This window comes from Pseudorasbora parva, chromosome 10 (assembly GCF_024679245.1).
Source record: "Pseudorasbora parva isolate DD20220531a chromosome 10, ASM2467924v1, whole genome shotgun sequence".
Classification (NCBI taxonomy): Eukaryota; Metazoa; Chordata; class Actinopteri; order Cypriniformes; family Gobionidae; genus Pseudorasbora; species Pseudorasbora parva.
The window spans coordinates 10,788,574-10,801,274 of record NC_090181.1 but is presented as its reverse complement, the minus strand read 5'-3'; the positions used below and the strand labels follow the sequence as shown (position 1 = coordinate 10,801,274).

The 12,701-nt window shown below is 37.1% G+C and overlaps 1 protein-coding gene across 2 annotated transcripts in view; it reads left to right on the top strand.

Moving 5' to 3' along the window:
• Positions 1 to 12,701, top strand: part of asap3 (ArfGAP with SH3 domain, ankyrin repeat and PH domain 3) — a 40,166-nt gene that overhangs the window by 3,082 nt on the left and 24,383 nt on the right. For both annotated transcript variants that reach the window (XM_067455152.1, XM_067455151.1), the window contains exon 2: positions 6,036 to 6,108. In XM_067455152.1, coding sequence (XP_067311253.1) covers positions 6,036 to 6,108 — 73 coding nt within the window. The remainder of the gene's footprint in view (positions 1 to 6,035; positions 6,109 to 12,701) is intronic.

Here is a 12,701-nt window from a genome sequence, read left to right as displayed (position 1 = left end):
CATTTGGAGTCAACTTAAGCAATACAAGTAGTTATGAAACTAGCCAGGTGTTTTTGTAAATATTATTTATGATTAGCACAATAAGAGAAGAATCTTTCCTTGAATGAGTCAGAGATGTGTGGTAGTATTTTTTTTTCTCCAGGATTATAAATTCAGTTCTCGCAGTTCCTGATGTCACGGATATGCCTTGTGTATCCAGATTACTTGTGTAAATATATCAAGTTGTGAGTGTGTTACAGTCTTTAATACAGCTTCAAAGTGGTGTTTAATGCAATGTGTGTGTTTGTGTGTGTGTGTGTGTGTGTGTGTGTGTGTGTGTGTGTGTAACTGAGTGTGTTTTCATGAAGGTCAGCGTTTGAAGGCTTGTTTGGGTTTAGAGGACAAAGTATGTTTATGTTTCCATTTGCTGAAACTCTGGTTAAGGCTGGCAGCATGTTGGTTGATCTGGAGGAGGAGGCCACAGATAGACAGAAACGACTGGATCACATAAGGACAGAGACGTTTGCAACACACTTCTGATTACAGGGGTTTTTTTGTGGCCGATTTATTTATTTATTTGTAAGAGTGACCTTCGGATATAAATTATTGCAGATTCCGATTTTCTTTCAACTATAATTGACAGCATGCAAAAACCAAAATGTTAGTTTCATAAAAAACACAAGTAGAAAGTATTAAAATAAGAAAAAATAAATTACAAACAACAGTGCTAATAAAAGCAATGGCATAAAAAGAGATGTGAAATAAACACATAGCAGCTTTAAGTTTTTCAGTTGGGTCTAACAGATTCAGGTAAGAAGAAATATTGCCTGTGCCGCTGGCAACAAACAGACGGCTTGGAATCTGTAGGATGCGAGACTGACCGGCCGAGTATGTGGAAAATCGACAGGCCGGCCGATTGGTGCATCTCTAAGAATAATTATTGAGTTAAAACATGACGCTTTGTTTGTCTTTATGTTTGTATGCATGTGTGTTTGTTTGGCACCATAAAGTGCAAGCAACACTTTACATCAAATGTAAGTAAGTACACACCCACTACAGTGATACCACCAGTCAGCAGATATGATGTGACTAATACATTTATTTATGGACGTCCTCACTCCCTTTGAGCGTAGTGTAGATGACTCCCTCAGTTGCTAACACGATCACATATCTAGTGTCATCAGTGCACTGAGACTAAAGTGACCGGTGCTTGAGAGGTTTGGCTTGGGCAGGTGTGTCCAATCTTGCTCCTGTCCTGCAGAGTTCAGCTCCAACTTCAGTTAAACACACCCAAACCAGGCATACTGGAAACATCCAGACAATTGTGTTAAGGCAAGTTGGAGCTAAACTCTGCTGGACAGCGGCCCACGGCTAGGACATTGTGAACTGTAAAAAGTGCCCTAATGTTGCCATTCTACTACCTCTGTGGAGCTCATAATGGCTTCTAATGATGATGTTAAGATTTATTGGTCCATTGATGCAGACATGGAATATTTTTGTATTGATGTTCATAATTCCATAGCCCCTTTCACACTGCACGTCGGACCCGCAATATTCCCGGAACATTGCCGGGTCGCCTTCTGTGTGAAAGCAACCACTTACCGGGATTGATTACCGAATTCGACCCGGGTCGGGGACCTAGTAATATTGCGGTATTCGACCCGGGACGAGCGCTGTGTGAACAAAAGCCGAAACTAATGCCGCAACGTGTAACGTTACGTAGTTATCGTGCGACTCCTAGAGCTTGTTTTTTCAGTAATACAACCCTGCAGTGCCAGAATAGCTTGTCGGTGTTTTAAACGCAGAGAGTGTTCGTATACAAAAGAAACTAAAATTAAACAAGCAGAAATGTGCGCAAACTGGACACAAGTCGAGACCACGGAGCTCCTTACTATCCGCGCTGAAGCTGAGATCGCTCGCCGTTATACGTCACATCAGGATGTCACGTGTCAACTCGAACTCGAACATGTCACGTGTCAAGCGTTGTGTGTGAAAGCGCACATATTACGGTATTTCGCTGGCAGTGTGAATGGACCAAATCTAGCGGCCCGGGAACAAATGCTGGGTCGCATTTTCCGTGTATTTGCCGGAATCGCAGTGTGAAAGGGGCTTATTATTCATAAGAATTAGTGGTGAACTAAATGATGATCAAGCTTCTCTTTTGAAAACTTAGTTCACTACACTACAAGCTTTTGTTAATCTGGCACAAATAAGTTTGGAGCATGATTGGAGTTACAGAATTACACTGAACACAAATGTATACTAAATAAATAACTCAAAACCAAGTCAAAAAATTTAATCAAAAACAGCATTTCACTAAATATGTAACTGCAAACTTAAAGAAACCAGTAAATCAGTTTGTTCAGATGGTCACACCTAATTGTTTTAGTTTTGTGTCCTGTCGAAACGATGTGTAAAAACAAGTCCTCTACTGTTCGTTTGACATCATTCGTGTGGCGTTTAGATCCTCCCCAAACCCACACATAACTTTTGATGTCTTTGATGTTAATGGTGATGAAACTGTTGTCCTGAGATGACCACAACTCACACTTTCAAATGTGTTTACTACGTACTCAATTTATACCTACCTTCTTTTTGGATGGCATTAGAAATGTGTACATGGGAACTGTCTTTTGATAAAGTGTTTTTTCAGTGTTGTTTAAAAGAACACTTAATTAAAAAGTTTTGCACAAAAAAAAAAAACCAAGATGAAGCACTGCTCAGGTTTTTCCTCATACCAGGAAAAACTGGAAAATGAAACTAATTCATGAGTAAACAGGGGGGAAAATCACATAAGGAAGTAAAAGTGCATATAGCAGGACATGTTTCTTTGGGAGAACCTGCATGTCTAGACATATTTGGACATGCACAAACAAGCTTTTTCCTTTTTTTTCTTTTTTTAAAAAAAAGGGAAAAAAAGACCGTAAATTGAGGAAATATTCAGATACTGATGTAAACAAGAAGTCATACGTGTGCCATCTGTCTGTGTCTAAAAACATTAACTTATCTGGTGTGTAGTGTGTGAGATTATGCGTTACACAGCACTGCATCCCATAAGACCATGTCTGGTATGTTGCCCAAAAAATTACAGAAATAAAACATAACAGAACCAGAGAATGTTTTGTCTTGACAGTGATTTATTAAGCATTGATCAGACTAAACAATCTCTTACAGACAGCAGCAGACGTAAGTCTGTTGTAAGGCCATAAACTCAGGATGGTTTAAAACTCCTTCGTTGTTAGGTTATACCTGGTCATGGGATTACACTTTCATAAATGTTTTTCTGATCAGATTGATTGTGAAACGACCAGGTGTAAATCACTCAAACCACTTCAGGAGGTTGTTTGAGACTCATTCCAAATGAAACTGGACATGTATGCATCTGGTTGTTGAAACCACATGTGTACATTTTTCTCCTCCCAAAATGTATATTTGTGAAAGCGTGCTATAGGCTATATGACCTGTTATAGCCAGATATGAATCATCATACAATCATCTTCCTTTAAAATTCAGCTCGTACGCTATATTGGCAAAAGTTTTGGGATGTCTGCCTTTACATGCACATGAACTTTAATGACATCCCATTCTTAATCCGTAGGGTTAACCTCTTAAGCCCTGAAGGCATTTTTAGAGTTATTTTGTCTGAATGACACACGTAAAGACGCATAACTCCAAAACTATAGCAAGGAGAACACTTTTTGAATTTTAAGAAAATATAAATAAATAATTATCCTGGTGAGATGCAGCTGATAAAAGACCAAAAATGTATATAATATTTTTTTATTATTTTAGATATTTCTAATTTGACATGCAATAACTCTGGAATGAAATTAGTTAGGGGAGCATTTCTTAATTTCTGATATGATAAAGTATTCAAATGTTACAACATTTGGAACCAAGGTAGGCTTTTTGTTTAGCCCTTGACACTCAGAAAGCATTTTTAAAATTGTTGTTTTCTGAGTGACATACAAAAAAGTAAAAACCCATAATTCCAAAACTAACAAGGAGAGGCAAAACGTAGGTATCGTAATAGAAAACTTTACATTTTTCGAAAATATAAATTACATTACATTTGGACATTCTCATGCTGAGAAACTGCTAAGAAATTAAAAAGTTTTTTTTTTTTGTATATACAGTGAGGAAAATAAGTATTTGAACACCCTGTTATTTTGCAAGTTCTCCTACTTGGAAATCATGGCGGGGTCAATGATATAGTTATCGTAGGTGCATGTCCACTGAGACATAATCTAAAAAAAAATCCAGAAATCACAATATATGATTTTTTAGCTATTTCTTTGTATGATACAGCTGCAAATAAGTATTTGAACACCTGTCTATCTGCTAGAATACTGACCCTTAAAGGCCGGTTAGTCTGCCTTTAAAATGTCCACCTCCACTCCATTTATTATCCTAAATTAGATGCACCTGTTTGAGGTTGTTAGCTGCATAAAAACACCTGTCCACCCCATACAATCAGTAAGAATCCAACTACTAACATGGCCAAGACCAAAGAGCTGTTCAAAGACACTAGAGACAAACTTGTACACCTCCACAAGGCTGAAAAGGGCTACGAGGAAATTGCTAAGCAGCTTGGTGAAAAAAGGTCCACTGTTGGAGCAATCATTAGAAAATGAAAGAAGCTAAATATGATTGTCAATCTCCCTCGGACTGGGGCTCCATGCAAGATCTCACCTTGTGGGGTCTCAATGATCCTAAGCAAGGTGAGAAATCAGCCCAGAACTACACGGGAGGAGCTGGTCAATGACCTAAAAAGAGCTGGGACCACTGTTTCCATTATCCTTGGTAATACACTAAGACGTAATGGTTTGAAATAATTCATGGCACGGAAGGTTCCCCTGCTTAAACCAGCACATGTGCAGGCCCGTCTTAAGTTTGCCAATGACCATTTGGATGATCCAGAGGAGTCAGGGGAGAAAGTCATGTGGTCCGATGAGACCAAAATAGAACTTTTTGGTTATAATTCCACTAAACGTGTTTGAAGGAAGAAGAATGATGAGTACAATCCCAAGAACACCATCCCTACTGTGAAGCATGGGGGTGGTAGCATAATGCTTTGGGGGTGTTTTTCTGCACATGGGTATTAAGGAGAGGATGACCGGGGCCATGTATTGCAAGATTTTGGGGAACAACCTCCTTCCCTCAGTTAGAGCATTGAAGATGGGTTGAGGCTGGGTCTTCCAACATGACAATGACCCGAAGCGCACAGCCAGGATAACCAAGGAGTGGCTCTGTAAGAAGCATATCAAGGTTCTGGCGTGGCCCAGCCAGTCTCCTGACCAAAACCCAATAGAGAATCTTTGGAGGGAGCTTTTTTACTTATGCGCACCTGTTGGGTTATATGTGTTACAACTCATAGAAATATCTTTAGAACTAAGCGACAGATTATGGTGAGTTTGGGTTCTTTGTAATTGTGACAGTCTGCTGTAAATACAAATTTAAACGATTGAAGCATTTTAATTCATGATTTTTTTGATTCATTGAAGATTACCAAGATATCCCAAATTAATCCCTTATCCTAGTTTTGTGCACTAGGCCCCAGGTGTAAAAAAGGCACATGATATACACATTCAAGTTTTTTTTTTTTTTTTTACATTCTGAGCAGACACTTTATGGCCAGAGAGGTAAAACAACTTATGTGATCATAATAGAGCAAATCTCAGCAATCCACTGATATTTGAACTCTGACTAAATTCCCACGGAGGTGTGTCACTTTCTGTCTCTTGCACTAATTCATGACTGTAAAAAGTTTTTGTTCTGAGTCATTAAGGGATGTTGTTGTCTTCTGTAAGGATTGATTCACCTGTCTTACAGCTCACCTGTTCTGACATCACAGCAGCCTGACATGTGATAGAATGACTGCTTGACAACTATCGGTCAATGTTTGTCTTGTAAAATCAGTCAAGTGTTGCCCCGCAACAAGATACACGTGTTTGTGTTTTTGTCAATGATTAATTTAAAGAGTGTAGTATGTGTTGATGTCAGTAATGAATTTCTATACTAATGTCTATTCTCATCTCTTTGTTGTCTTACGCCAGTCTCTAGAGCAGGACCAGATGTCCCTACAGAGGATGAAGAAAATTGTGAAGGCCATCCACAACTCTGGACTCAGTAAGTGCATTCTTATATTCTTGGCATTCCTTTTGTTTGTTTGTTTAATTGTTTTGTATAATACAGTGATTCTTTTTCCTTTTGACTCAAAGACCCCTATTGTCCACAACAGTATGCAAAGGCCCAAAACTCCTAGTTTCTGTCAACGGAATTGAGGATTCCAAAAGTTTTAAGAGCTGAATGTGCTTCAGGGATCCCACTCTTTTTTTAGCCAATTAATCAGTCCCTCCAGGATTTCGATTTTTTTGTTGTTGTTGTGATTTTTGCAAAGTGGTGGTAATTTCCAGAAATTTGCTAAAAATGTTGCAATGTTTTTTTTTTTTTTAAATAATTAGGATACCCAATTTACCATATTATGTACTATGTTAGATGCACAATAAGTCATACACGACCATAGAAAAAACAAAATGCACAAATCTTGTTTTAATAACGTGATTCTTTAGGGTGGGAAATATGACTGGGAAAAGTAAATTACAGCAATAAGCAATTGCTCCCATATAAGTTCTCAAATAATTAATTAATCAAGTAAACGGTCAGTAATAAAATAAGAACTAATAAACAAATGATAGCAGGACAAATAAATACAACACAAAGATACAGACATAAACAGTGCTTTACGTTTAAGTAAGCTATTGTTTGTTTTTTCCAGTTGTTGTTTGATGGTGAAGTAGGCTATATTAGGTTGCTTTTACTTTAAATACCTACTACCGTAATATATGGTCGGAAACCAATACTGTCACGCGTCCCAAACTTATTCACTCAAGACATAACCGCCAAGATGGACATTTAGGCATAATCGTGTGTATTTGATTTTGATTGTTCAAGGGCATTAAGCCTATTAATAGAACACATTTCTTTATACTCGCGAGCGCTGACAGCCGGCAAGTGCACAGAATCCTCAGCCAGTCTGACATCAGTCTGTGTGTCAGTAGCGAATTGAGTTCTTGGTATACAGCACTTTTATTAACTCTCTGTTTAGTGTTATCGGACATATCATACTTTTATATTGGCGCTACGTAGTTGGAACCCCTAAAAAGTTCACTTTTCTTACTTAGTATTTTTGTCTTGTTTCTAAGCCAAACATCTAAACATTCTTAAAACAAGAAGTATTTACTAGACAAGCAAAAGTAATTGTCTTATTTTGGGGAAAAATAACTCAAAATTAAGAGAGTTTTTGCTAAGATAAAAAAATGCATTTTTTTTTGGATAAGAAATGCATTTTTTTTGCAGTGTTTAATATAGAACCCCTTTAAGTTCCAAAAGGGTTCTTTCTTGTCATTATAGAACCATTTTAGCATAAAAGGGTCTTTGGAGTATACTCAACTATACTTCTATATAGAACATTTTAATGGTTTCAAATACGTAGCACTGATAGAACCTTTTCTTCTAAGAGTGGATATAAAAATTAAGCGTGGAATAAACATTTTACAATTTTCAAACACTCTCAATGGTGGTTACTGATAAGGCTTCAGTAATTCTGACCGAAATTGCTTTTTCTCCTTTCTGGCTGTTGTTGTAAATGGTGATATGTTTGCATGTTTCTTAAAAAATCAATGATATCTGTCCACTGGAAGGCTATCGCTTTTATTCTCTATTAATTTAAAACAGTTTATTTAAAGCAATTATTTTTAAAACAGATAGAATTAAAAAATACAGGCCTGTTATAATAAAAGCATGCTTCAAATAAAAGCCAGTTCCCTTCTACTGTTCAGGTAAATAAAGGCCCTGGTCTTTATTTGAGGATAATTCATATGGATTAGTTTTATGATCTCCTTGTGAACTTTTTAAAGTATCAAAATGGTAGTTGCGTAGCTATCAATGGAGGGACCGAAAGATCTCAGATTTCATCAACAAAATTATGTTCCGTGTTCTGAAGTTGAACGCAAGTCTTACGGGTTTGGAACGACATGAGGTAATGACACAATTTTCTTTTTTGGGAGAAAAATTTTCAAGCCTCTCAGACTGTTACATAAACGTCAGCTCATGATGGCATAAACATGCGTTATTAATTTACATTAGACGCTGACGTATGTTTAAAAGCTAGAAAAAAAAGAAAGAACAAAAAATCAGATGAAGTCATTCTTAGTCTCTGACTCTGTCACAAATGAAAGATGGCAGAAATTGGGGCCCAAACGTGCATCCTTTAAGTTTGACTTCACAACCACTAATCTCTTACTTAAAAAAAGCTGATTGTGCATTTCCTGTTTTTTCAGTCTCTCAGTCAGAGTGTAGAAAATAACATCCATTGAAACTTGCTTCAAGTTTTATTTAACCTCGGAGTTCTCCTATAGTCTCCTAATGGCCCTAGACTGTGTTAAACACATTCAGTTTCAGTGCCTTATTCTGTCCATCCTGCATGACGCATGTGGCTACTGGTTAAACTTTATAAGCAGTTTGGCTGCATGTATGCTGAAACTATATCACATGACTTGTAGGGCTCATGTTTTGTAAATCACATCCAAAAAAAAAAAAAAAAATGTTTTTACATTGTGTGTGTGCTGTGTATAATTATTATGTGTATATAAATACTCACACATGCATGTTTACATTTAAGAACATATGTATAGTATATGCATACAGTAAATATATATAAACAGTATGTTCATGCAACTTTCTTAAGTATATACATTTATGCATGTAATCAGATATACATAATAATTATACACAGAACACACAAAATTATGTAAACACGAACTTTTATTTTGGATGCTATTAATCACAATTAATCGTTTAACAGCCTTAGACCAGTGTCTTTACCATACATCAAAATAATACAAGGGGTATCTGTGTCTTTATATCTGCTCCTTCTCTCTTAAATGAGAAATTGTTCCACAAACCTGGCCAGTAAGCAATTTATAATGTTGTTTGGTGCTTACAAAAGTCCTGACTGGAATCATCATGGTTTCTGGGAAGCATGTCTCAGATCTGTCTGCTTCTTTTTTCTGAGGGCGCATGCCCCATTTCTCAATTCTGTGAGTCACAGTTCAGTTAAAAGCAAAGGGGACCCCACATGTTTTATCATCTCCCCCCTCAACATCTCTCTCGCTCGCGCTCTCTCTCTTTCTTTTAACTGAAGTCAGATGTCTCATTCCGGTAACATTACAATTGAGGGGCCTCAATTTCCTGCCCCTGTGTGTTTGTGGTGAAGCTAAACTTACTAGTTTTGGAGTGAGTCCTAACCTGAACCTGATGATTCACCCCATCCCTCTCAAGATAAAGTTGTTTATGTATGAGAAGTTGTAAATGCTGTTTTCATATCAATGATTCAGAGTTAGTGCATTTATCAGTTCTGTGCAGCATCAGGCACGTTTTACTACTCATCCTGGTAAGAAACCAGTGTTTGAGTCCAGAATCTGTGGAGATGCTTGGGCTGATATATCAAGGAAAACATCGATTTTATTAGTGTAATGAAAGTGTAATTTCATCTTTTTGATTTAGTTTTGTTTTAATAGTTTTTAATCTATCATTGTTTCAATTCAGTTTTTTAACTTCTATTTTAAAAAACAGTTCAATATTTTTGTTTAGTATTTCAGAGATGCACTAACCATGATTATTTAAAAAGGTTTAATGGTGTAAAAGTTTTTAAGTTTATTGCTATTGTGTGAAGTTGTCATGTTTAATTCAGGTTGGGTTAAAGGTTTTGCTTTTATAATATATCTTGTATCCAAAAATAAATGTAATTTGTAGCCATTTGTATTTTATTTTAAGTTAATCTTGCAGTTGTGAAAATGTATCTTAATTTAGTTTGCTTTTCTAAGTTATGTATTTTCACCTAAAGCAGGCCAGAAATCCCCAAAACAAAGTGATTTTTATGAATGAAAGGAGTCTCTACAGGTTATTTAGAGAGCTGTATATTTAGTCTATATGTGCATCTGTCTGTAACCTAACAGTGTCACAGTTTAAAACAAAGACCGTTGAATGTGGACTAAATGTTGCTGAGAACATTCTCACACTAACACAGATGTGGCAGGCGCTTTAAAGTGTTGATCTAGGGGTCAATTTTCTTAAAAACCTTAGAACAGGATATGCTTCAAGGTTAATTTGGGCTTCACCTATACCGTTTCTGGAATAGATCAGGGCCTTATACATGTCAAGAAATGAATTAACAATACAAATTAAAAATGTGTGTCTGAAAGTGCTCACAGTTGCCTGTTTGAAGAGAATAAAACCAGATCCAGTTTCCAGGTCAGGAGTTAGGAGTGTTGGCGGCTGCGAGTAAAGTGCAGTATTGTTTGAGCCAGACTGACTCGCTGGGAAAACATTGTTGATTGAAGTCTACAGAAAAGGAAGTTTCAGCTAGATGGTTGATTCAACTAACTACAGAAAAAAATCCCCTTGAATTTCTTCATTTTCTGGAAGTGCTGATTAATGTATTTGGTTATTTTTGTCCTGTCTAGTCTTGGAAAACAATGTTTTTATTCAATCCCAAAACCAGATCATGCAAGTGTATTTACTATGGAAATATTACATTCCCAAACTATTATAGTGTGTGATTTTCTGATATAGAAATCAATATGCAGGCCTGATTGAACCTGCATCTCCCACTTTTGCATCGAACCAGCGTATCTGGAGCATGTGATCTAACTGCAAAGCCATGGCTCAAACCTCTCCTGTAGGATTTAAAGGCAAAGTATGTAAGTTTCACTGCTAGAGATCGCTTATTCAAGACAAAGGCTTAGCTTGATGACATGAATGAGTGTGGAATCATTGGAGTTGTAGTCTTGAATCTTCACCTCCACAGCCGATGGAAAGGAATACGCCGGACTCGGCCAGAAACCATGTTCATGATTGAGCAAATGTTTTAAAGTTTTATTAACGTTACGGTGGTATGAAGCAGGACATGAGAATGGGAGGGAATGCTAATGAGAGACCTTTTATTATGCTTATGCTAGAGTGGGTTGTGTCCTCTCTTTCTTTTGCATATGTGGGGTAATGCAGTGCTGTTTTAAATGGTTAAAACAATCATACTAAATACTAGGGCTGGGTAAAAAATATTGATTTTCTCGATTCCAAGAACCGATTAGTCATTCTGTGTTCAGTTGATGAATGACTAATCGGTTCTTGTGATTGAGAAAATCAATATTTTTTACCCAGCCCTAGCCTCCCATACAATAAATTGCAATAATCTTTGTGCTTTGTTACTATTGATATAAAACAAAGTCCATCCATCCATTTTATTACAAAATTCAAAAACATAACCACCTTTGGAATAGGCATATTGGTAGCCTAGAAATCTAGATGTAAATCTAGCCTAAATCTAGTCTGCTGCGAGTGTAGTCTAGCAACTCTCAATACACTTCTGAGCTATAAAAAACAAACTCTGGTCAGGTCAATCACATCAATCAATCAATCAACTTTATTTATATAGCGCTTTTACAATCACGATTGTGTCAAAGCAGCTTCACAGTGTCAAACAGGATAATATTGCGACAAAATTAGATTTGGCTGTACAGTCGTACTGGAGAAAACAGTGATGTTATCAGCTTATTTTAATTTATCATATAGCAACAATGTTGGCAGATCAGTATTATAGTTTATAGAATTAAATAAGACCTAATTCATACATTTTATTTGTATAATAAGTTGAATAACTTTAATCCTATTTTTTAGTGTCCCCAACTGAGCAAGCCAAGCCAAAGGCGACAGTGGCAAGGAACCAAAACTCCATCAGGGCGTGATGGAGAAAAATAAACCTTGGGAGAAACCAGACTCAGTCGGGGTGCCAGTTCTCCTCTGGCCTATTAACACACCGTGTAAGATTATTATTCTGGCAACCTTACAGGTCAGAAATCATATTAGATTGGAATATTCAAAATTTCAGGGTATCACGGAAGAGACAGATTTATTTGGAAATAAATGATGGGATGGGGCGTCGATTACACAAGAGTATGAATACATGAAAGATCGGAATTATTGCGCCGAAGACGGGTTTTGAGCATGTCGTGCCAGTGAGGCAAATTCAGAGGAGACACCAATTGACACGGCTCAGCAGACACTCCAGGATTAGCTGGTCATGTCCAGGCAGGTCTACCATCCGATCCGGACAGGGCCCAGATCCGGGATAAACCTCGGGATAAACAGAGAGACTAACATTAGCGTAGGTGCCACTCTTTTTATGATGTAACGAGTACATCAGGTGTTATGGGAAGTGTTCCCGGTTCCGGCTGACCTAGTTAATGCAGCCTAACAATCAGTCAATTGAATTGAATAATGAAAGTTAAAAATGTTCTATGTGTATGCCATAGTAAAGAGATGTGTTTTTAGTCTAGATTTAAACTGACAGAGTGTGTCTGCTTCCCGAACAATGCTAGGAAGACTATTCCATAGTTTAGGAGCTAAATAGGAAAATGATCGACCGTCTGCAGTTGATTTAGATATTCTAGGTATGATCAACTGGCCAGAGTTTTGAGACCGCAATAGACGTGATGGAGTATAATGCATTAAGAGCTCGCTTAAGTACCGGGGAGCTAAACTATTTAGTGCTTTGTAAGTAATAAGCAAGATTTTAAAATGTATGCGATGTTTAATAGGGAGCCAGTGCAATGTTGACAGAACTGGACTAATATGATCATACTTCCTGGTTCTAGTAAGAA